This window comes from Gouania willdenowi, chromosome 6, assembly GCF_900634775.1.
Source record: "Gouania willdenowi chromosome 6, fGouWil2.1, whole genome shotgun sequence".
Lineage (NCBI taxonomy): Eukaryota > Metazoa > Chordata > Actinopteri > Blenniiformes > Gobiesocidae > Gouania > Gouania willdenowi.
In genome coordinates, this window is record NC_041049.1 from 13,688,431 (window position 1) to 13,715,670 (window position 27,240).

Genomic DNA, 27,240 nt, shown 5'->3' on the forward strand with positions numbered 1-27,240 from the left:
TTACACCTGGGAAGTTGGATTTGTCTGACTGCCACTCTCACTACTGCAGGTGGCACGCTTATTCCAACACCAGCTGAGTGTACAACTTCAGCCTGTAGGTAGTGTATATGATCTACAGTATCATGAGTAGTAGGTGAGAGCACTCTATCAGGAGGTAAGGTGACACCAGCTGTACAGATTCTGGAACTACGTCAATCATCTATTTTCTACCTGTGGTGTAAAAGTGGGCTTCTGGAACTAAAAGAGAGGCTATGAGCAGGATGCAGGAATCACATTATTTAATGTTGATGAAGACTTTCTCTAAACTTGCATATCCCTGATTACTGCCTTTGAATCTAGTCTGGATCACTTCATCCCATTGTGTTGCTGACAGTCATGGAGGACCCTATCTTAGCATAATAGCATCGTCTTTAAAGCTGATATCTGGAGTTTCTGAGAAATCTGTTTATGTTTGATTCTTTTGAAATGCAAAAAAATACCTAACTCGTCTTTTACTATGGTCTACTGCCGGTGGTCATTCATATACATTAATGTATATAAGTCCCTCCTTAGTCCTATAGACCCCGATACAAATGGAAACAATCACTGAATGCACCCAGCCAATAGGCTTCAACTTCATGTTTTTGAGACTGTCAATCAAAGTGACAGTCTCAAAAACATGTCCACTGTGCACAGAAACAAGACCGCGCGTCACAACAGCAAACAGGTAAATATGATTTTGTCTCTTACCTGACCAATAGACCTATATCAATGCGAGCCAATGCGACCTTATAATGTTCCGCAATGCGGATGCAGAAAAGTAGTGGGACGGCTTCTGATAGATTGGTAGAGGCAGTGGGAGGAAGTGAAGCGGTTTAGGGCGGGACATCAAGATGTTTTTCAGAAACTCCAGATATCAGCTTTAAGACACCAGTGTGTTCTTTAATCTACAATGCACTGATACCAAACCGTAATGCTTAACATTACCCAACTAAGAGTGTGTTGACACCGACACACCCTAGAGCATTTAAATCACTCTAGGATTAATTTGCTTGGATAATCCAATTCGTTTAGTGCAGTGTGAACACGCAAACAAAGTCTAGAGTGAATCAAACAGGCCAATTCTACAGCGATTGTTTATGCCAGACTCGGAGTATTTCCAATCTCAGACTAGATTGATTAGATACGCTGTGAACACAACAGCGCTCAGTGCGGACTAAAAACAGGAAGTGTGGGTTTTGACGTAGATCGCACGGCATTGCAGGTGGTCAGAAGTACCGGCAATGGTACAAAATTGGGCTTTAAAACCACCAAAAGCACGGCAACTTGTTTCTGCTCCATTGTTGAATGTTGTGAAAGAACAAACAAAAAAAAGGCTTAAGCACTTTTTTGAACCCAACGATGAGAGCCTCTTCTTTGGGTTTCTATTTCTTGGCCTAGAGAAGTCTCTACTCCCGTAACGGCCCCCTCAAGTGGCTAGCTCTTGCAACTGCACCAGAGGTTGTTTGGTGCAGATCAGAAGTTGCGCTCTGAACGCAAACTCAGCCAAACCAATGTGATAAAACTATCAGCTGTCTTCCGCTCATTCAGACATAGTCCGGGACTAAACCGGTGTGAATGCACCCTGAGAAGCTATGGTTGAAGGTATGAGGACAATTTTACAGAAAAAATCTTATCTGATATCTGTCGGGGTTATTACATTATGTTGGCATATGATTCTACCAATGTTTTCATCTTTGTCCACATTAAAAAATATTGACATACTTTGAAACCTATGTAAACTTAGACTCTTCTGTTTATTAGCAAATCCTTCTGAACCCAAAGGCTAAGCTAAGTGCTATGCTAAGTGACAAGCAAGTTGCCGTAATCTCATCCCATACAAGTGTGATGGTTATAAAAAAAATCCCCTTTGAGTTTAAAGATAAATTCCATTTGAAGACAACTTCTGTTGAGCAGAAAAAGCTAAATATACCAATTTCTAAAGATCTTAATGCAGTTTATAGGTCACAAAACCTCTGAAAACATTTCCATGTCTGTGTATTTCTCTCATTTTTTGCCCTCTTGCTGAACTCTCTTAGCCTTCCACAGTCTTGATGATAATCACCAAAAGAAAATTTCTAGCTGTATTCTTTCTTTGATTTTCTTGGTGGTGGAGGTCAACAAGCCAAAGTAAATCTTGATCCCGCACTGTCAGCACATTCTCTCAATGTTTGTGTCTTTGAATGCCACGAAAGGTCAATTGATTCTTAAAGTATTATATTTGTTTTCTTCTGAGTGTGCCTTTCTTTTCCCTTTTCCCTCCATTTTTGCAAATTTGATGGACTTGTAGATATATATTTTATTCTTTCCCAGGCTATTGTTGATCAAGCATGTAGGTTAAGTCTTTTCAAACCACATACACAGTATTCTAATGTACTCTTTCTTTTCTTGTTTTTCCACCTTTAAGCGTTTACTGTCTTTGAATCTGACTTCTATCTTTGCTTTAAACTTTTACTCATTAATACCTGTACTCAGGTTTATTGTAATCCATTAAGCTACTCTTTAAGCGATGTGCCTAATCTCTTTCTTATTAAGGTCATTATAAACAGGTGATCTTTATCGCTACCAGCAGGTTCCTCTCATCACCACCGTCCCATTCTATTTCCTTTCTCTGTCTCTTCGGGCTTGTTCAGCCAAGTGCGGAGTCCATCATCTCAGAGTCGAGCCCCTCTAATTACAGCGAGCCATTTTCTGGAGAGCACTTCCATATTGTCTAATGTCAGGAGAAATAAGCAGGTGACAAGATCAAAATTTATTGTAATTGTAATTTTACTTCTCTCTGGTTGCTACGGTGGCTGAGAAGTATAAAACACTCTTACAAATACCACAACAAATGTACAATTTTGAAAACAAATGTACATAATTAGCTAAAAAGAAATTATAAATAGCAAAACACTTTTACAAATGTTGAAACAGTTGCTAGTGTAAAAGTGTTTCTATATTTGTTCATTTGTTTTGAATTTTTGTAAAAGTGTTGCAGTGATTTGTAAATGTGTTGCGGTCATTTGTTTATGTGTTTATGTAAATTTGTCTTCAAAATTGTACATTTGTTGTGACAATTGTATAAGTGTTTTGCTATTTGAATTTTTTTTTTTTTTTTTTTTTAGATAATTATGAATATTTGTTTTCAAAACTGTAGATTTGTTCTGGTATTTCACTTCTCAGCCACCGTAGGTTTCTACAGTATGTCTTTAAAATCTGCAAACATAAGCAGCGTTGGGGTCAATTACATTTTTCAGTTACAATTACATTTTCAATTACCCATTTTCAATTACCCATTTTCATTTACAATTCAATTCCAATCACAATTATTTTTTATCCTTAGAAAGTCAATTACAATTACGTTCTCAATTACAATTAGTCACAATTACTGAGCCTGAAATGAGCATCCTAATAAAAATTAACCTTCCTCCTGTGTTAGCTTTCTGTTAGCATCTCTTATGATAACAGGTTCTAAATTAGCTGTAAAATACAATAAAAACAAATATCTATCATCAAATTCATTTCCTATCTATTGCTTCCTGATCAATGAAAATACAGGTTTTAATTTTTTTGTCAGTTTACCCCTCGATTTCAATTTTTTTAAATGTTAAAATGTGGGAGAGCTTGATCTGAAACGTATTTGAATAATTGTTACATAGAACTGTAACACGGTTCCCCAGTTTTGGGTTAAATTATAATTAAAATTTTTTATAGAATTTCCATGGCAATTACAACTACAGTCAATTATCTAAACTCATTTCCAACTTAGTTACGAGTACGACAGCAATGTGTTTTTAAAATTACAATTATAATTACACCATAATTGTAATGGTTTGCAGCTTCTGATACATTTGGCCAAAACCCATGTCCACAAAGATTAGAAAGTATATCCATCCACTGGTGTATCAAACACCTGGTCTTTGCTAGACCATGTCGGAATGGCCATCTGTGGTCTGAAGCACAACGACTATAAACCAGACCAAACCTGATTTTGTTATGAACACGCTCATGGCTAAACAGATGAATGTTAATACAATCACACTTAAAAAGAAGTCAAGGTGCCAACGGGGACGATGACAACTGCAGGGGTTTGAGAAGAAGAGAGTGAGTGAAGATGTCAAAGCAAAAGAGAATGTGGAGTAAAAATAAAGAAATATCCAAAAACAAAATAGTAAGACATTATATTACCATATTGATGAAACAAAGGAGTATGGTAAGAGTTAAACAAAGACTGTAATCATGAACAGCAAAGTCCAAATATAAAGCACGTTTCTTTATATATGCAGCTGGAATATTTTTCATGATGTTGTCACAGCAATAAGTAAGAGAGGTATTTATTTGTACATTTGACTTACCTTTGAACACAATATTAGTTTTGTTGGGTGACAGGGTACTTACCAACAGGGCTTTGCTTTTCCTCCCTTTCATTAGTTTTATTCCATAATTCTTTCAGTTTTGCACTACTATTAGTAAACCGGAATTTGATTTGTCGTTTTTTTACTTTTTATGAATACTATTTGAAGACACTCCATTGGCAAAAAAGCACAAGTTCAGTTTTTAAGTAAAGTGTTTATTTTTTTCCCTGATGATTAATTGCATAATTACCAGTATCTAATTAGCATATCGATAATTATGCACAACACATCTCTTTTGCAAACTCTCCATACCATTTATAATGCATTCTGCCCTCTATTTATTCTATTGGTCCTGTTGGTTAATGTGCTCAGTCCAACCTTTAAAATAAAACACAATAATAATAATAATATTAATATTGTATAGTATTAAACATTTAAACATAATAATGTATACCACAGTATACATTTCTCCTGCTAACCATATTGCCTTGTTTCTACTTCTGGCTACAAGAGCCAGAAGTAAAACAGAAGGACAATGAAGGAGCACAGCATGGCATACTCCATCACAGAATGGAGTGATTAGCAGGTAGTGCATTAATGGCAGTGCTTCTTTTTTAATTATACTCCCATTATTAACATTGGTACACTATATGTAGCTGATATATGTATGCACAGATGTATACATATATAAGTACTGCATGATGTGTTTAATTTTTGTTTGCTTCATAAAATAAGAACAATGGCTTACCATTACCATGGTAACACAATCTTGCAGATGTTGCTGTATTCAGAATCATGGGGGTGGGGAAAAGGGTAGATAAAACATTCAGTAATGGAAACAGTTTTTAAGCTTCAGTTCACATCTTCCTGAAAAGCCGTGGGTAGTTTTTCTTTAACACTTTTAGGCACCTGGTAAACAAAATATATAAGTTTGACTGAAACTGAAAGATGAGGTCAAATCCAATCCTTTTTTTTTAAAACTGAGAGTGATTTGCATTTATTTGATTTCTCATCCACTTATTATACGATTAATGTTTTTTGCATTAAAGGTGTAAAATTCCACCTTGGAAAGACTTTTCATATTTGATATATCAAAGCAGCCTTGACAGATACATTTAATTAGATTTTGTTTTTTTAATATATATTACTACCATAAATGTCCGTGTTAATGTGTTGTACATGTGTTTGCCTGAACATAATAAATATGAGGCAGCCTATTGTGCAGTACAAGTGTCAGAGTTAGCAGCCTCATCCTTCATCCTCATTGCTCTGCAAAGTGCCAACCTCTGCTGTCGCTGCAGTAATTTTTAGGGTGAGATTCCGGTGTGTTATTTTGGCAGCTTATGAATGTAAACGATTTAAATTTTAAGCAAAAACGCACATTCGCTGACTGACGGAATATTGTACTAACACCATGTTCAGGGATCCAGGATGTAATTGTATCTGAGGTTTTATTCTTCTCTGAATCTCTTCCCTGGCTTGGTACAGGTCCAGTTGAGGAACAATCAGTGCCCTTAGAATGCAATTCTTTACCCTGTACCTCTCTTTCTGCCTGGTACTGCGCTCCAGCAGCTGGAAAGGTGAATTGGTATGGATCCAATGACAACAGTGAGAAAGAGAATCCATGCTCCAGAAACTTTAATTTATCCTCTTTCGCTCCATTTTTGTGCATCGAAGACAAAATAAGCTACTCGATCTTGGCCAGTTTTCCTCCTGCACATTTTATCAAAGGTTTCTGAACCAAACACTTTTAGATGAAACACACTTTTAATGGAATATGTTTTAAAAAGTCAAAAAGCTGTAAATGCTTGAATTTCGATAATGGTTTGACACTTTTTTCTTTTACCTTACAGACATACAATAATATAAAAACATACAAACTGGGCTTCTTTTTGCTGCAAGTTTTCTCAACAAAGGAGAAACCAAAACCTGTATTTTTGAGTTATTCACTTTAGCTTGTGGTACAAAAACTTCCTTATTGTGCCATATCACCAATTGTTATTAAAATATCTGTAAAACCAGTTTACATACAAAGTCAATGGATAGATGCGTCCCAGATGTGAAATCTTTCTAGTGCGGCGGTGCAGTGCGATCCGCCCGTCAAGTGCGTTGGCCGTGCGAGCATGCTCCCGATTTTACTCACATCCGCACATTTGCACATTCGCAAGAGTTGAAAAAATTTAACTCCAGCGGCTGTTTTGTATGACGAAAGCCAATCAGAGTCATTGTTGACGATGACGTCAGGCCGTCAACACGGACACCGGTTTGTTCAACCATGGAGTAGAAGCTGTGTGTGACCACCTGGAGCTGTATGACACGGCCTTTATAACCGGGACCGGACTAGGAAGGATTTGATGTGGAGGGGAACAAGCGAGGAGGTGGTAGTAGCAGGTAAAATTTTGAAAATCGGCACTACTCGCTTCAGTAGGCAATCTCCGATTTGGATGTGTCGCTGGTGGATGGGGCTTCACTTCAGATGTGCGTATGATGCGAATGGGGAATTTTTTGATCCCGCGGACCCTGCGGTACATTTCGTGCGACAGATGCGTCCGGTGCAGCAGAAGACGCAGTTGGTGTCAACGCAGTATAAGGCAGACGTTTGTATAAAGTTGTCATCCATTGTAGCTATTGTGTTGTAAACAACTAGCTGCTTCCCAATGCAGATGAATGGAGCCTATATCTACCAGTGGCCTCTGTTTCTGTGTGTCTATAGCTCCTTTCCAGCTTTCCAGGCTTTGTCAATTTGTTCAGTTTGTTATATAGAGGAAACATCTAAAGTTTTCCCCAAAATGTTTTCTGGACAGTCTGTAAGAAGGTGGAAGGAACGAATTGAACAGAATTTTTTTGGAGTTTGTATTCTGTTCATTGCTTTTTAAATGTTCATAGTTGGGCAGAGTTGCTCTTACTGTTCCCTAAACCAGGGTTTTAATCATCTCAAGGTTTGTTATGCTGGCATGACTTTGAAATAAACTTGTTAAAGAAAACAAAATATTGTAAATGTTGTAAATGAAAACATAAATAGAATAACAAATAACCAACTAGGCAGAAAAAGAAAAACAAAAGAGAATTCCAACTGAGGTCGTGTCCATCTCTAGAATTTGCTCGTACGATAGGACCAACGTGTGATTTTCAAACATTTGTATCTGACCAATCCCAGCGTACAAATGATCGGGTGTTGATAAATGCGGCGGCTGAATTTTATCGTTATTAACATGTTACGCCCTTAAATCTTCCTGGTTCGGAGGCCCCGCCAACTGAGATCAAACAAACACTGGCGAGAAAGGAAAGGAATTCTCACATCTGAGGTGGAGCAAAACAAAACAAGAGTTAAAGGTATAGTTTCGCAGCATTTCTGTGTTTGCAGCGTTTTGCTGTTTGCTGCAAGTTTGGTGACATCTGCCCCCCTGTGTGCGCTGCGAACAACTTCACAGCAGAGATCCTGGAGACACTCACAAAAATATACTGTTTATATCAGTTGTCCATATGCTTTAGGCAATAAATAACACATTAAAAAAAAATAACAACGCCCTTAAAAAAAGCCTTAAAGAACAAATTGTTGACCCTTGACTGTGATTGCTATGCCTTTAGCCAATTTCACCAATACTTCATCATATTACTGATTGAATATTACTGATGAAGTTTAAGGTATACTTTACATTTTAAAAGCATAAATTATACACAGCAGCAATATGTGTCTGCTTATGTTTAAATGACAGCTGAGGTTTGTTTAATATTTGATTTTCAGCCTCAGTCAGATTTTGCTGCTGCACCACAAATCCACTCACTTAGAATTGTTTACACAAGGTGAGACCTGACGTGAGATCTGATCATAGCGTACGCTCACCTCAGAATTGATAAATACCGACGTTTGCGTGAAAATGGTTGAAAGCACAGATCTGAGCGTATGAACAGTTGATAAATTAGGGCCCATATGTAGCTTTTTGCAGCTAAATATATGTTCTACAATTATTGAGGCTTTTATCATTTATCATATTAAAATTTGCAATACTGTACCGTTAAAAGTAGTTGTGAATTAAATAATAAAAGTGACAAGGAGTTTGGCCACTGCCTATTAAAGAACCACAGGGCATGAGTATACTTAATTACAGAAAAGTTCTCCTGTCTCCTGTAGGCTTTCATTTTGACACAAGATAAACGCCCAGGGCAACTGTCCCAAGCTTGACCGACCTAAGCAAAAAAAAAAGAAGCGCTAATTCAACACGCACGGAGAGAAACAGGCAGACAGAAACACAACCATTCCATTGATACTCTGCCAGGGTGATTCACAGCCTACACTGTGTAAAGAAAATGGGGCTCATGCACTGATTTGGGGATAATGTTTGTGACCTGTGGTTATGCTATAATTCATTCCGCTAGAACAGCAACAGCTGAGAAATCTACTTTTGCCAAAAAAACCTTCAGGTGCAGTTGTGTAAAAAGCAATCCCCACCTTTCCTGACACTTAAATACAAAGACAGGCACTGATAGCACAGGGTGGGAACTGACACCGGCACAGATTTTTGAACAAAATCCAGCTCAGACATTCATGCATTATTAATTTCCCCTCTGCGTCGGACAAGCATTTGCTGTCAACCTAACGACACAAACTGTTCTATGCATTTGTACCCTATCTGCTTTCCAACACATTGGGCATTCCGCACGGGGCTGGGCAGCGGAAGGCAGGAAATTAAAGTCTGACAGGAGAGCAGATACAAGAGCACAGGGAAGCAAAAAAAAAAGACTTTAAAATAGGAAATATTCAAGAGACATTTCTAATACCACTTTAAATGAGTTTTTCCTACCACACCAACATTTATCAACAAGACAGAGGCTTTGTATGTTTATCTTGTTTTACAAAGTCATTACCAATGAGAAGATGTAATGGTCTGGTTCAGACAGAAGGTAAACACTTCTCATTTAGCATCGCAATGATCATAAATGAAAATAAAGGGTGAATTCAAATGTGTTTGTGAACTTATGAATACTGAAGATAAACACTTGTGTTACATTACAAAACAAAGGAATACTGCTATATTTCTAAACCTATTAGTCACTTGAAGTCAAAGGTCAATGTTAAACAAAACCAAAGGCTGTTTTGTTCATTTCTAAAGTGATCCTCCATGCGTTCAGGTGAGGTAAATAATAAATGTAACTACGGGGAAATGTAAGGCTTTATACACAGTATATCCCTGCAATATGTAAGCCAAAGTATCTATGAAATGTTGTCATAGCAACGTGTGCAGGCACACAATGGTACAGTAGTGCTCAGCAACAATCACTATCGACGTGAAAAGAAACCAAACCTTTGATGATGAGTCGTAAAAACAAAGAGAAAGGCAAATTTCAAGGTGAACAAAACCAAACCTGGCAACCTGAAACTAGAACCATGCAGAGAATTTCCTCCTTTTCTGCAAGACTTTGACATTGCAAACTCCTCATTGTGAGATATTCTGCTGTAAAATCAATGCAGCAAAAAGAAAGAAAAAAAAAATAGGGGACTGGAGCTCTGTGTTTAAATTCAGCTGAGTGAGCAGGGCCACCAACACTAAGGCTCCCTGAGCAACACCCTTAACCACCTTGTTTGCTTGCCGGACGCCTCCAAAGTGGCAGCACAGTGGGGAAATGTGTGATTACTACTGTTAATAACAAAGTAATAAATAAATAATTGCTATTATTATTTGTACATCACTGTTGCAGACTTTATTGCAGACTAAAAGCAATACTAACCCTGTTGCTTGGTTTATATACTCTCGGTTTGTGTCTGAAAATATCGTGCTAATATATCTATCTACAAATACAAGGATTGTGTCAGGCCCTCTTAGGCTGCAGGCTCTCTCTCACTGTGTGTGTGTGCTTAATTACAGGAGTGACTTCAGCTGTGCAGGAGCTGAGCTGCAGCTACAACCAATCACCACTCTCCACAGCTATAAGAACCGGTCGTCAGCTCCACCTCCTTGCCAGATCGTAGACTCAGTTTCAACTAGCTCAGTCAGATCCTGCCTTCCCTCCACTCCTGAACAAGCCTGGTCTCAGCCACACGGACTACCTGCCTTGCCTGCCTCTTTGTCAGCTCACCGACCTGCCCTGGATCCCCTGTTCTCTCCACGCACCAGCCTGCCTCTGTCAGCTCTCATCCGGACTCTTCACCTGCAACTTACTAATAAGTACTGGAAATAAACATCGTCATTGCATTCGTCATCAGTCTCAGTCTCCGTCTCTGCAATTGGGTTCTTTACGGGATACAAGCCTAACAGATTGTCTGTGTGTGTGCGTGTGCGTAGAGTGCATATCTCCCTGACACGGTGTTTGATTGAGCTGAAACTTTTTTAACAGCTTGCACATAACTTATTTTGAGTTGCAAAATGTTTATTTTAATTTTATTTTGAACGTGGGTTACACCGCACATGAGAGGGGGGAGGGGCGTCCGGATATCAATAATAATAATAATGGCTTGGATTTATATAGCGCTTTTTTTCAAGGGGACTCAAAGCACATACAGAAACCGTTATTAATTCACACCAGTCACTCACACAGTCATACCGGTGGTGGTAAGCTACAATGTAGCCACAGCTGCCCTGGGGCATACTGACAGAAGCGTGGCTGCCATTTCGCGCCTACGGCCCCTCTGACCACCACCAACATTCATGCACAATTCATGCCCAAGGACACAACGACAATGACTTGGATATAGCGGGATTCAAACCCCCAACCCTTCGGTTACTGGACGACCCACTCTACCACTGAGCCATGGTTGATCCATGCCCGCAAAGTCCGTGTAAACATGCACATTTCTATAAACGCTGATATAACCTAATGCGCACCTTGGATGTACATGCTGCACGCACACAGAGACGTTTAGAGAGACAGTTGCGACAACAGAAGTTTGATAGAAACTCAAATAGTTCCCGAAAGTTATTGCCGGGCAATGCCAGCGGCTGGGCTCAAAGCGAATAGCAAAACATGCACATTTCTCCGCAAACACGCCATTATAAATGCTGATATTTTCACCACGTGTTCATAACCTAATGCACACCTTGGATGTACATGACATGTTTATGTGTATTTTTGTACATTTTTGAGTTTTTCCTTGCCAAAGGAGGGTCTAAGGACAGGGGATGACATTTATGATCCATTTGCTTAAAGGGGACATACAATGGTAAATCCACTTTTTTAGCCCTTAAATGCATTTTGTTGTATATTTAGAGTGTTTAGAAGTACAGAAAAGTTCAAATTAGTCTCTTCAGGTGCTCCGTTGATATCATTATATTCTGTTTTGGTCTGTTTTGGTTTTTTGAACAATAACGTCACAGTATTTGCAGTGGAACTGCCAAATTAGGACATCAACTCCAGGCCCAACACTTCGAGAATTCCGCCATTTTTATTTCTCGCTTTTATTTTGTAGTCCAAGCGCAAGGATGCCGAAGTTACGAGAGGATAAGTCAAAATGTTTGGTTGTTGGATGTAGTAACCCACACGCTTCATTACACCGTCTCCCAGCATCAGAACCTTTTCAAAGTGCCTGGTTGAGTTTTATTTTTCATGGAAATGTAACCACATCTGTGGGTACGGTCATTTTTGTGTGTGCGAAGCACTTCAAGGATGACTGCTTCTGCAACCTCCACCAGTATAAAGAAGGATTTGCCGAAAGACTTCGTCTAATTGGGGGGTCAATTCCTGCCATCTTTGGAGACGATGAACAGAGAACTTCGGTAAGCTATAAATAACGCTAAAAAGTGTGATGATAAGACGTCCCTGTCATTGTTTTGTTAGCATTAGCAGTTGCACCGTCTTCAGACTTCATATGTTAGCGCTGTGTGCTCGTTTTAGATCCTTGATGATATGGCCTACATGATTTAATTTAAGTCTAAAGTTTTCATTAGTCATTTCATTTTGCCGTTTTTGTCTTTGAAAAGACTGTATTAAAATGCATTTCGTGACGTTAGCTTGGCGCCAGCATTAGCTCGGTGCTTGTGTTAGCTCACTTGTTAGGGTTCTGCAGGTTCATCTTCATTTTCATCTCGCTCCGCTGGGTCAGACTCTGGCTCAAACATGTAAGGTTGGATGGACAAGTCTTCCGTTGTTGACATTTTGTAAATAACGTGTGAATAAAAAGTTTCTCCGCCGCTAAATAATCGTATCTCTTCTATCAAACTACAAAAATGGCCGAACAGGGTGGAGTTGAACCGAGTGTCACCTCTGCAACCTGGAGAGGGGGCGGGGTATGAAGTGTCTCATTTGCATTTAAAGAGACAGCACCAAAACGAGTTGCTCTAAGAAGCACATCAGAAAAGGGGTAGAAAAGGGGCCTGTGAAGCTATAATAATGAGGAATTCAGACCCAAGCATTGCAGTTCTGTTTTATATAGACCACAACTGTATGATTTATATGTAAAAAGGAAGGATTTAAAAGCATGATATGTCTCCTTTAAGTCCAGCATTGGACTTAAAGGGTGCAAATTGGACATTGGTGCAAACTTTATTTATCATTTTATCATGTGCATGTCCCATAGAAATACAGCTGGGAAATTGCAAACGCTATTTTACTTTGCACCCACAAATAAACCCCTTAATAACACTACCGAGTACAGAGTATGTACACCTCTTTGCACATCCAACCTTCAAACACATACTCATTTGCCGATAATTGACAACTCTACTTAAGCTCCCACTATATGAATACATATTTCCGATGGGCATAGTACTAGTTATGATAAAGTGGTGCGCCCTCAGCAAACAAAATTGTGCTTTTTACTCACTCAAAGAGTAATGCTGCACAACACTCAAACCCATGGAACTTGTATATAAAACTTTACTTATGAAAGTTTTCCCATTTGGAAATGTTCAAATTTGCTCATTTTGATGTCTGAATTGCAAGTCTGCCATTTTATTTGCAGGAGTGAGGCTTAAAAGTATGTGCCACCTTCTCAGAATGAAGTATACAAGTAATCTTCATAATTACATCGTCTGAGTCCTGTCTGTGCAGCGTCTCTGTGACAGTAAAGGATGGATGGCACTAGGACTGAAATATTAATAAATGAAGGCCAGGAGATTTTTCAACTTTTTTTTTAACTGTAGAGAACAATAACCAAGTTGACAATATTACCTGCACTACTTGTACCAGTATATATATATTCATATTTATATTCATCCTTATATTTAGGGCGCAAGCAACAATGGTGCATAGGACCCTATTGTAATGGACCTCGTATTTATTATTATTATTATTATTATTATTATTATTATTAATACAAAAAAGTGATCACATTTTTGAGCGCCTAAACACATTCAAAAACTCCTGAAAATTTCAACGCATAATAGGACTAGCGAAAAATTTGATATTTTGGGGGAATTGCACATGTGAATGGCAGAATGACTCAATAGGGGGGCTAATGCAATTGGCAATAAAACTGATTCTGATTGAGACTGACTTAGTGAATCATTAATTACTTGAGAATGTGCTGTTTTTCGGGGGTTCCAAAATGAATAGCAAGTTTAAAGACATGTTTAGATAGAGAATGCCAACAAACAAATAAAAAAAAATGGAGAATCTTACCGTTGAAGCTGACTGCACGAATGTGGCTGAGCAACTCTTTGCCATCGATGTTGTTGGCCATTCGCGGGCAAAGGCCGGCGTATCCGTAGCAGAGCTCTCTGTGCATGCGGTGCAGAGCGTGGGCCATGGCGTACACGGCGTCCATGACAAACTGAACCTTGCCTTCTTGTTCGTAGCTGGAATCCCGACCGACTTTTTCCAGACCTGAAAGATGACAGAAGAAAGAAATGGTAAAGGACTTCACCTATAAAGTGCTCTATACCAGTGATTATCAACTGACCAACACTCTGAGTTGCTTTGTCAACTATTATATAACTTTGAAACGCTTATCATGAGTAAAAAACATTCCCAGTTCTCCCATTAAAGTATCCAAACTCAGATTGGGGTTCAATTGTTTTCTGTATGTACCTACTGATAAGGCAGTTAGCAGTTAAAATGAACAAACGTAATTCTGTAAACTTAGATTGCACCGTGATTCATAGATTTTGAGTTTGTGGATAAAAAATGGCTACAGCTAAAGCCCTGACTTTTGAAAATGTTGCTGAAGTTACATTAAGTTAAGGGTCAGTGCTGTGTGTACGTTGTTGTGTCCCCAAGATGCACTTTTTGGTTTTCAATTAAAATAGTTCAGTGTTAAAATGAACATTTTCCTCACTAGCATTACAATAATTTGTTCATCATTAAGCTTGAATCGTGTGTATTGGTACACAGTGATATATTGCATGTAAGGTTCAAACTGCAATGTGTTTTCATTAAATACATTTGAAATGTTGAACATTTTTGCTTGATTGGGGTCATGGCTTCTCTGTATGTATGGAATGTGACCCACATTTTACCACGGTCATTAAATTGTGACACAGTTTTTTTTTAAGAGTTCAACCAACCAAATTATTTTTTTCTAAAATAGCTGTTGAAAACACACATATATAATCTTTTTTTAAACATAAATTTATATACAGTATATTCCCGTGTAACATGCATTTCACAGCACCCCTGTCAAAAGAAAAGTTTCTTTCAAAATAAAAGACAAGTCCAACATGAGAGATATTAAGTATTCATTTATTTTTGACCAGCTGTCCGCGACCCAACCAGTGCAGGTCTGCGACCGAGTAAGAAAGAAAGAAAGAAAGAAAGAAAGAAAGAAAGAAAGAAAGGTAAAGTTTGTGCATGACACGTTGAGCAGCAGACAGAGAGGCAGGTCACACAGCCTGACAGTGACAAATTCCTCCTCTCAGCCCGTTCTCACCCTGGTAGCAAAGTTACAGAGGAAAGAACAACATGTTCTCCTCTCTCTCTTCTCAACTGCTGATAATGGCATTTCTGTGTATGAAAGAAGCTTTCGTTTTCTTGAAAGAGCAAAGAAAAAAAAAAAGACCAGATTTTCTTCTCGACAAATCGATCAGGCCTGTGTTGAGAACTTTTTTTTTTTTAAATTCACTCGATTTCTACAAATCAGTTCTCAATACAACTGCTTAACCCTCCTATTATACTTAGGGTCACTTTGACCCTCAGTATAATAGGAGGTTGACTGATTGTCATTCAAAAAACAATCATCGACTTCATATTTGATGACTTTTCCTAATGTGATGATCATGGTGATTTTGTATTTCAATGTGTTGAATAAATATTGCACACGTTGGTGTTCCTCTGGTCAATTTGTAAACGTGTCCGTATGTCCGCTTTTTCACAGTGAAAGAGACGTAGAGGAGAATGTGTCTGAGACAAAAGACTTTATAATGAATTACCCCAAATATGTTGCAAAAAATAGATAAAATTAAGTAGATAAATATGTTTATAAGAGGAAAGCGGGGGTCAACAACATCAATCCATATGGTACATTCTGTGAGAGTCATGAATGTGCAACGTAAATTGGAAAATACTTGGATGAAAGATTTTCAAGATAAAATAATTGTAATTTAAAAGGAATTATTTAAGTATTCCACCAATAAACAAAGTGCCTGACACAAAAACTTGGTCAACAATTTTCTAACGCAAATCTCCCTGGGGTCAGATTGACCCTGTGGGTAAAAGACGTTAGTAATATTTGAGGATAATTGGAAGGTTAAGGTTTATTCAAGCAGCATTTGGAGCAGATGCTGTCGAGCACATTTCTGTCCTTTTCTTTCCTGAGCTGTTCTAATTACTGCTGTCTAATTAACCACTGTCGATTGATGTTTTGATTCGTCAAGTGTTTGAGGCATATTTTTATTCCGGCGCTCGGCAACATAAGGATGCACACAAGAACAATAAACATGTCTCCTCTTCTGACTCACATGTGCACTACGTAAACCCTCATAAAATACAAAAAAACACAAATAACCTCCCTGTGGCAATTTATTGACATGTTTTCATGTTATGGATGAATCTGAGTAGCTAAAACCTAAATATATTGTGATAGAAGTGAGAAATTGCAGGTCAATCATTTTTTTTTTTTTTTATATCAAAGGTTTAAGGTTTGAACAATTTATGCACTCCCCAAAATTGTAAATTCATTATTCCCTTAGTTATATCCTTCTCTTCTTCACATTTTCCAGTTTTTGTTGCTCCTCCCGACTTGTCTCTCACTCTCCCATCCTCTCTTTTAATCCCCTCTTCTGCTTTCCACTTTTACCCTTTACAAGTAGCTCTCACCTTCAGGCAATACAAACCAAATTAAAATCCATCTGGGCCGAGTTGAATTAACAAGACCAGAGGCACCCGGGATCAATATGAGGAGCCATATGGAATTAAAGGAGTCCCAGGGATAAAATAAAATTTAGAGGGTGTTTTGTATGCTTGTCCTTCTTTTGGCAGTTTGTCAGCATTGTGTGTGAGCTCTTGTAGAACAGTCATGCAGGATAAGCTAATGCTGGAGTCTAACTTCTGGGCAAAATATGTCAGAAAAGTAAAAAAAAAAAACAAAAAACAGTGGAGTACAGTAATAAGAGCTCAGCTATTTACAAATATCTGTCTTTTTTAGAGTTTTGCACTTACGGAACAAATTGCCTGTCAGCTTTATGCATATTAAAAAATGCTTTAAAATCATATTTTTTTTTTAACAATCTTAATGTATCAGTGTGTCTTTAGCAACCATCACAGTGGAAGCTAATGGGGATTAGATCAACAAATAAACAAATAGAGCTTATGATAGACAGAGCTTAAAATGTGTCAGAAAAGAAGAACAAAAAAACAGAGGAATACAATTGTACATTTTAAAGAAGATTAAAAAAATAAGTAAAGATAGAGCTTATAGATGAAAAACATCATGAGTTTATTTAATTTATTTGTTTGTTTTTCAGAATTAGAAAGGCTTTTGTTTGCCAAGTACAGTTTAAAAACAGTACAAGGAATTTACTTTGGTAGTTGGTGCAAAAAACAAAAAACAAAACAGAAACAATAATAATAATAATAATAATAATAATAATAATAATAATAAACGTAAAGTATAAATATATACATATATACAGGTAATATTTTTGCTTGCTCATTCATTGTTCCTCTCATACCTGATGTGATACTACATTCCTCTGACCCACAGTCTACTTTGTGTCTGATGTAACCTGTGGCTATTTAACAATTAAATGCTCATAAAGGAAGATGATACAGAAGGTTGAGGTTTGAAGGTAAAAAAAAAGCATATGGAAACCAACATGTGCTTCAGGCACATATTGTTTTTTTCTAAAGGATATAATGAAACACTTGTTGCTCGTCAGAGGAAGCAGACATGTTTACTGTGTGCATCCGGTTTGACATTTAACAATAGAAAACATGCAGCATAAGTGACAGATGGTAGATGTATATGCAGATAAATAAGGGTTATAACAACCTGCTCAGTATTTAGATTTACATATACGTATCTCAGGAGCTGCATAGAAAAAAATACACGCTTACTTTGAGTCTCAGCAAATGATCCACAGCTGACTGTGTTGAAGCTGCTACACAATTACTTTTTTTTTTTAAATCAGATAAATCCATAGTGTAGACCTTGATCAAAAAAATTAAGATTTTGTTTTCGTTTCCACTGTGAACACTCCATTTGATGACTTTTTAACACACTGCATTGTGGGATGAGGAGGCATGGAGACGGGCACATGGAAGTGTTTTTACGGGAACTACTGGAAGCAAACTAGAACAAAAACAGTGGTAAGAATTTCAACATTTTCTCCTGTGTTTTTGGAGAACATGATGTTCGACTCATTGATCTATGAGGTATACAAAATGATTTTATGTGTGTTGTGGGTTTCAGCTTTAAGTTTATTTCAGCCACAAACCAAGTTATTCTGTATTTTTCTTTAACTGTTGCATTTAGAATAAAGTCATGGATTGTTCAGTTTAATGTTGAAACATTTCCCTTTTTTTCCTATAAATCTGTGGTTCCTAACTTTTTTGTCTCCTTGTTTTTGATATTTGTTGTCACACTGCATATGTGTCACCGGGCTCGACTTAAAAAGCAACAGCAACTGATCCAATCAAAAGAGAATTATCATTTAAGTATATAAACATGATCTTTTACCCCAGTGGGGTCCACAAAAATGTGATTCTCTGATCAAAGGGCCACAGTATCAGCGTTCATGTCATCGTTTAGAACAGTGGTTCCCAAACTTTACACAGTCCCGTACCCCTTCATACATTTAACCTGAAGCCATGTACACCTACCGCTGCACACTTAAAAACATAATAATTTAATGCATTGTTTTTTGATCTTTGAGGTCATAACCTCATGTTGGGTGACCTGGAATTCAAATGGGGTCCTGAAATGTCTAATAATTTATAATAATCAAAAGAAATACTGATTAAAAACATATATATTTTTTAAATATTTTAATTATTATTGTTTTTCAAATTATAACACCACACACAAAACAATCTGAAACAACTATATTCTATACTTTCACTTTCTCAAATATAAATCCAGTTCAAATGAAATGCAGTCTGAGCATAAAAACATCTGAGCTGTCGTTTTGTGCACTAATTCTGGCAACAACAAACACGATCAAAAGCTAATTCTAGAAAGAAAGAAAAAAGTCTGGAGACGCCAAAAATATGTGATATTAAAATGGGGTCGCGGTCCAAAAAAGTTGAGAACCATTGATGCAATGTTACATACAATGTATAAAAGATGTCTCTGAATTTTACCTATCCTGTTGAGGAACAATATATAGTAATAATAAATATACTAATCTGTAACCATGGGTAGTCTTACATCAGCTAATGTGTAATTTGTGGCAATGCATGGAGGCTCCTGACTGCTGGTCAATTTATATTATAGTTTCCAATATACCTCCTATGACAATTTGCGTACCCCTGGAGGTACCCGTACCCCACTTTGGGAACCTAGGATTTAGAATAATGACAATAATTTGAACATAAATGCAGGAAAGATGAAAGAGTTTGTGTGTTTTGTAGTTTGTCCTTTATTTTTTTTTTTACATTCTTGTTTCAAATTTTATTTTTATTTTTTGGAGTTGTGCATTTTTGTAGCAATTTTGTGTATTTTTCTGTAATTTATGTTTTTTGGAGCCATTTTGTGTATTTGAATTGTAGTTTTGTTCATTACTGGAGTCATTTTGTTAGTTTTCTAAGTCAGTTGTGAATTTTTGTTGTAGTTTTGCGTGTTTTTATGATTTATTTAGTGTATTTACTTTCAGGGCCTTTGATTAAAGACCATATGTGGCCCCTGGGATGCCAGTTGGCCATGTCTGCACTAGAAGAAACACATTCAGATGTTTAGGTATCACAGAGTTAGAATCGATGCTAGCTTGTACCACATTTAGTTGCATCAAACTGTGCATGGAGACCAAAAATGAGGCTTTCTGGATTTGCTGATGTTGTTATTCCCAGTACTGGGATAAGCTTCAGTGATTCCTTCAATGCTGCTAAGCAGTAACAGCTAATAGAAATGGACAGCAAGGTGACGCTAATGTGGCTAACAAACTGGTTAACTGCTTTGATGGATCTAACTAGGAGTCAATTTACAGCTCCTGTAACTCATTACCAGTCATTCACAGGTCAATACAATGACTTTACATTAACCATTGAATTAAGAGCTCATGGAATATGTGTCTCATATGTAAACATTACATCATTTAGGATATGATAAAGGAAAAAGTAATTGGCCTTTGTTTCAGTTCCAATTATTTTTAGTTATCACATACATAAACAGATAGATATCATAGATGACAGATTATTGGGTTAAATAGACTTAACACCTTTGAAAATGTGTTTGTTAGTTGTGCAAAACCCTTGAACAAACCCATGCAACCACTACTGCACAAAGAAGAGAATATAAAGTAGAATAAGTTCTGATCATCAGACACAGTAGTATAGAACAGCGTTGATGTACGGCAATGCACTCGCGTGATGTTTAGGGTCATTGACTTCATTCATTACCTGTGAATGGATTTGGTAAAAACAAATGAGGTGAGACCAGAGAAGGATTTGAGCATTGTTTGCGCAAGGTCAGTCAATGCCACTGATCAAAGCACAACGACAAACCCAACATTATCCCTTCATTTGTCCAACATGAGTAATGATATAAATAACAGAGAAGTTGCGATGCAGAAACTTAGCTTCAGGAAAATAGATATATGCTGCCAAACCAAGGGTTTGTAAAGAAAGCTGGAGGAAAGGAGGCGAATCAAAGAGTAAAAAGCGTATAGTGTTAAAGCCGCAGTATGTATGGTTTTTATAGTAAATTTTCGGCATTTTGTAATTCATAGTATTCTGAGAGGACTATAGAGTTCTGCGACTTATATTCTGCGACTTGTATTCAAGCTTCAGAAAACAAGGAGTGGGACGCAATTTTTCAGCCAATCAGAGATCTTTTTACAAACCAGGTGATTCAGGAGCTGTTTTAGGCGTTACTATGGCATTCATTTCCTATCCGTGGTGAAGGTGCAATGGTGGACGTTCCAGCAAGAAAAGTCCCCAAAGCAAAGTTAGGCACAACAGATTACAAGTCAAAAAAGGAAGACTGATGTGGAGAAGCAAAAATCTAAAGGTGCGTTCACACTGAACGCAACTTCATCGACTTAAATCGCCCATGACAAGTCGCTTGAAAATAACTGTGCCTTTTACCCACTTCATTGCTTCATCTACCTGCCAATTTCAAATCAATGCAAATGATTGACGTTGTGTCATTTAGGTTGGTTTTGAATGTAATCTAGTCGCCAGAGTCACTGAGGTCGCTTTCGGTGTGAACGCACCTTTAGAGGGAAAGTAATAACAGGCAGAATAACATAAGTGCAAGTTCACAAGGATGCTGGTGAATGACAGGGAAACAGAACATAAGTCATGCTCGAAATAGGGAGGTGAGGGAGGAGCATGAATGTTTCCGTAAGAGTCTCACAGATTATACATACTGCAGCTTTAATATTGTGCATTGTGTTGCTGGTACAGATCAGACCTTCTTTCTATAATGCCAAGGGATTCAGTTTTATTGTAACATTTGATCTATTCTGTCTAACTTCATATTGCATCTGTCTATTAGCATATCTCACACTCAAACAAATCTGAAAAGACAAATATGGATTCAGCTGTCATGGGAAATGCTTATTTGAGGGTGTTGTCACAGTACATTCAGAAATATTAGAGGAAAAAACTCACTCAATAAAAAACAAAACTGAGCTGTCGGTCTAATATTCATTCATGTTTACAATTAGAAAATATGCAAATAGTCAATAAACAAATCTAAAGAGGACATTAATTAAAAAATCCCTTCACAGATCTATGCCTTTCTGCTGAACAAAATAAGTCTTATTTTACAAAAGATGATATTTAAAGCCATAAATGACTTGATTAAAAATAGCTTATTGTTTAATTATAAAACATTTTTAAGGATGTTGCAGATGTAATCATAAATGCACCAAAGCGCAGTAGTAAGTAAATGTATAAATATTGTACAGACTTGACTATTTGAGTACTTGTGCTTTGCTTCAGGACAAGCAGTAACTTTTATCTAATCTTATTTGTCTTTAAAATGTAGAGGAGTAAAAGTATCCCCACAAAATAATAATCCTCAGTGACAGAATACACGTTATTATACTTTATATTATTACACATTTGTTAGACATTTTTATAACTACTTTCCCCCCGTTAGCACACGTTTTGTTTTTTGTTTTTTCATTGTTTCAGTTCTAATGCAGAAAATGTCCATTAATGTTCTTATGGGTCGACCCAGTTTTACGGCCATGCCTTCTTTGCAGCAAATCAGATAGAAGCTAAACACGTCTAATACTGTTGTTGTTTGGACCATGGCTCCAACAAAGATGGACCATGAGAAGGGCAAAGATATTCCTGATTCATATCTCAGGCCCATGTTTGAAGTTTTTGGAACAAAATGCAATTATTGCTGGCAAGATAAAGTCTGCTTAACTAAACACAAGACTCGAAACAGTACATTGATAGTTAATTTATTTAGTTTTTTGTTGAATAAACCTTGTGATGCTCTAATGTTACTACAAGTAATAGAAATATGTTTCTAGTGATAAAAATACAGGCTTTTTGGGCAACATAAAATGGTTTTATTGGAGAATGTACAGTAGCTGAGTTAGTGAACTGGTACTTCTTGCCATTAATTGTTAAATATTATTGAATATTATTTAACAGCCCTTTGTTTATTCTTTGTATAACAGTGATTTGAATAGAATATAATGTTTTTATTGTCATTATACACCGTAGTGTACAACAATATTAAAAGACAATTATGTCTTGGGTTTCTTAGAGTGTGTCAAAGTGGTTTGTGATTGGTTGCATGCCAATTTTTGGTGATGGAACGGATAACACTGACTGAATTTTGGTGTTTGAGGTTTTCCCACATGATTTTTTACCTAATAATAATAATAGTTACTATCATGGTATTGCTATGGAATGATGCCTAGAAAAAGCAGCAGACAGATAAAACATGCACCAATAATACACAGCCACGCACTGCAAAATCAATCCCTGTCCGAATCAATCTTCAGTTTCGACATTGTGGGTAAACTATATTAGCAATTAGAAACACATTTGTTAACATTCAGTCCAAATGCACCAAAAGCTAAAACTAAAAAAAGCTTTGCTCTCTGAGCTATAGATCACTCTACCACCGTAATTAGAATTTCTCCCCCCGCTGTCCGTGTGAGATGTGAAGTAAATGACATGATGCATCATTAATCAGCATCTTGCAAGAAAACGCAATCCTGTCTCTCGATGGCTAAACGACTCTTGCTGCTACAAGCGGTGCCAACCAGGATAACGCTACCCACGGTGTTTCCTAGGATTGCATCAGGTGCTGAAACAAGAGCAAGGGGTCTCTGTGTGTGCGCAGTGTGCAATACAATAAAGCCTTTATTGGGGCAGTCTGCCTGTTGTCTGCAAACAGTAGCAGCGTGCGACATCAATGGATTTCTGCTATTAAGCCTCGACACATTATGTGTGCAGGTGCAGGGACAAAAATGTTTGAATGAATGTTTAACAGCTGCATTTCATATTTTATGGTTATTATACGGACTGTTTCTGTGTCAATGAGCAAACATGGAAGGAAACAAAGACAAACATGATGATAAAGATGCACATAGAGAAATCAATAGGATTTATTGTTTTTGTGTTGATGTGCTGTTTAGTCTTGTTCATGTTGGACTTCCTTTCACTTTTCAGACAGCTGCAGCTAAATTACATTTTGCCTTTCCACCCTGCATGTAATGGCATCAGAGACCACAGGCAGCTTGGTAAGACGTACAAACTCTCAGCAGCCAAATTACAGTATAGTTAATGTCTGATTGAAAAGCTGCAAACCTAGAATTGCACAATGAAGTAATCATCCTACCAGTATCTGAGTCATTATCATAATGGTTGTTGATTTGTTCTTATTGAAGGTTGATGTTACGTGAATTGGTACAAAATAATGAAAAGCACACACAATCTTATCAAATAATATCTCACTTTCAAAATGTAAGGTTTTTTTTTTTTTTTATATTAACAATATTACACCTTTAAGCATCTCCCACTTGACTGATTCCATTGAATGATCCATTTTCAAAAAAGACTCATTCTAACGTCACTTGCAAAATATATGACACATCACAAAACTGTGATGCCGGTGTGGAGTGTGATTATTCACCCTAGGAATTAAAAAAAAAAAATAACACAAAAAAAACACCTTGACACAAAGAAGCAACTTTATAATAAGAAAAACACCTTGAGCTGGTACAAATTAAAAAACAAGTGCCGTTTTGAAAGTTGATGGCAACACCTTTTATGTCGCATAATAGGGTGATTTGAAAAACGATTGGAGTCCAATACGTTCATTGATCCCACCACTTCCCATATGTTTAACCACTTAGTCAACCATACACAAAAAATAATGTTCATCTTAGTCTAAATTATGCAGCTGTGAGATGTGAAAATCTGGCACGCTCTAAAACACCCACCAGTTAATGGGTCGAGACCCAAAAGTGGGTCGCTGACCTGTACTGTGTGGTTCGCGGACAGCTGGTCAAAAATAAATATTAATACTTAATATCTCTTAGGTTGGACTTGTCTTTTATTTTGAAATAAACAACAACACAGAGAAAAGTGCTCTGTTTCAAATTTTCTCAGTTTGTGACATCACAAGCTAAATCAGGAGAGAAAATGCTCTCCCCTTTGCTGATATCTCCACCCATGGCCTCCACCCCCAACCTGATGAAAACTTTTGCGAAAGTCCACCACTGTGTCTCTTGCTCGCGAAGGAGTGATGGCTACCAGTAAAACAAAATACAGAACTTGCTCGGTTGTAGGCTGCAAAGCTGCCGAAGACACAAGTGTGAAAGTGTGCACTTACTGGCATTTGAAACAACAGGAAGTTCCTAACATAAAAAACATGAAACCCAATCCCTAGAAACCATCTACGACATCACCAATGAAAGACCAACCTTGAAAGCGAAGTAATAATAAAAGTTTATTGAAAAGGAAATACAAACGTCACATTTTCTGGTGAAGTTGTATTTTGTTGATATACGTTATATATGTTTTGCACAACGTATGTTGTGGACTTATTCATTTTTAAATCCCTTCATAATGTTGCACTGACCTCTAGATAACATGCATAATATCCACATCGCAAAATTCAGTATATAATTAAAGAACCCATTGTCCACCAGCTGTGGAGGTTCAACCAAAAGTTCAAAGATGTTTGCTTCAAGGCCTAAAAACTCTTGAAATCTCCTGCTGTTTTTAATATAAACACAATCGCACACATTAAAGCACCGAGCTGAGACTAATGCAAGATAATGCTGACTAGCTAAGTCGTTTTGATGGATGCCTTCATGGGCCAGCATGCCGAGCAGATTTTACACATGCAGTGATTGATGGCACCTCCAGTGACAGACAAACTAATGATTGGAACAAGCTCCATAATTAAACATCAATTTGGAACACATATTCAATTCCCTCTTTCTACGCTCCAATCATGATAACGTTTCTTTTTTTTAACCATGCTGTTGGCAACAAGTCTGCTAATAAGAAAAAAGTCTGGAACTAACCTGAAAAGAATGCTAACTGTACTTAGATATACAGTGAAGTGCTGTGAGCACTAGGGTTGGGTAGGCAGGGCGTTCCAAATCGAGACCACCAATGTCAACACCAATGACAGTTTCATATGTTTCTGCTGGCAAGTGTTAATTCAATTCAATTCAACTCAACTTTATTTGTACAGCGCAATTTACAAGAAAGTCATCTCAATGCGCTTATCGAAATAATAAAGTCATAACAAGAAAGAAAAAACCCAACAATCCTGTGGGGCAAAATTTAGCCATCTAACAAAATCAACGTTGTAAAACACCATTAAAGAAACATAAACAATTATTTAATATAAATGGTAAATGGACTTGATTTTATATAGCGCTTTATCACCACACTGAAGCAGTCTCAAAGCGCTTTACACATCAGCTCATTCACCCAATCACTCTCACATTCACACACCAGTGGGACAGGACTGCCATGCAAGGCGCTAGTCAACCACTGGGAGCAACTTAGGGTTCAGTGTCTTGCCCAAGGACACTTTGACACATAGTCAGGTACTGGGATCGAACCCCCAACCTCTCGATCAGAAGACGACCCACTACCACCTGAGCCACGGTCGCCCCATACTCTACCAACAAGATATATCTCATGACACAGCAGCGCAACCGCTGTTTGTGTTGGAAACACAGCGAGAAACACGGAGAATATGACAACAACAGCAACAACAACAACAACTTGGAACAGCCTCAGTGAGGCGCATCTACAAAGTCAATCCTTCCTTTCACTGTAGAAAATACAAACAATTTTCTGACCTTACCTTCGCTGAAGGTCTGGTAGCTCAGGTGTTGGTCTCTCATCTTTTAAAAGCTGTCGTTTTTCCTCAAAAAAAGTTTGTTCATCGTCTCTAGCGCTGTCATCCTGCCTGTAGTGTTATCCCGCCCACTAGCTAGAGAACGTAGCAGCAGCGGTCATGTGATATCAATTCACTGATTCACTGTGAACTTACATATATATTAGCATAGCGCGACTACGTCTCTCTACGCTGCCTTTGGACGTAAATGGTTGTTATCTTGGGGAACTGACTGTGCATGCACAAACACAAAAACACGCTATGGGAACAGAGGCAGAGCAGCAACGTGCCTTTGAGAAGGGGTGTGGCCTCCTCCTGCCTTACAGCGGTTAGGAAATAGTGATGTTTAGCGATTTGGGCTATGGAAAGTATAAAATGCTGACACCTTCAAACTTATAGGTACTGTAGGCTATCGGAAATTGAAAAATAAATAATTTATAATCATATTATAATTAAAACAAATAATCAAAATATCAATTCACCCTTGGGTAGGCACTGCCTACCTTGCCTACCCTGACTACACATCACTGTAGATATACAGGTAAACATTTGCAAAGGGTTACATGCATGTGTTGTTCGTGTGTGCGGAGCAGCCTCCGTGTGAGCTGCTATAAGTGACATTGTGTTGTTGCTGCTGCTGCTGCTGAGGTGTGTGCAAATAGAGAGAGAGAAAAGCGCTGCAGTAATATGCTTTTAAAAGAGCATGTTATATTACTGTCATGTTTCTGTCTGGCTAACGTTAGCTTGTTAGCTACTCGGAGGGAGGGACTTTGGAAAGTTTGGAGGCAGGGCAAGAGAGCAGGGGGGAGGGAGGGGGAGCGAGGTATAATTACAGTAACGTGAGTACTTGTAATCCATTATTTTTACCTCGGGTTAAAGCTGTTGGAGACAATAATTATTTTTCAGATAAACACAGAGTGTATGTCTCATAGATCAATAAAACTGGCATCCGTGGTGACCACGTTCCTGAACGTGATGGTGCCCATAGGCACTCCTTGCGTCAGGAAAAACGGGGCAAGAAAT

General features: G+C 37.7%; 1 protein-coding gene across 3 annotated transcripts in view; it reads right to left on the reverse strand.

Moving 5' to 3' along the window:
* grm8a (glutamate receptor, metabotropic 8a) overlaps positions 1-27,240 on the reverse strand; it is a 369,998-nt gene that overhangs the window by 76,019 nt on the left and 266,739 nt on the right. For all 3 annotated transcript variants that reach the window (XM_028449580.1, XM_028449582.1, XM_028449581.1), the window contains exon 7: positions 13,908-14,111. In XM_028449580.1, the coding sequence (XP_028305381.1) occupies positions 13,908-14,111 (204 nt within the window). The remainder of the gene's footprint in view (positions 1-13,907; positions 14,112-27,240) is intronic.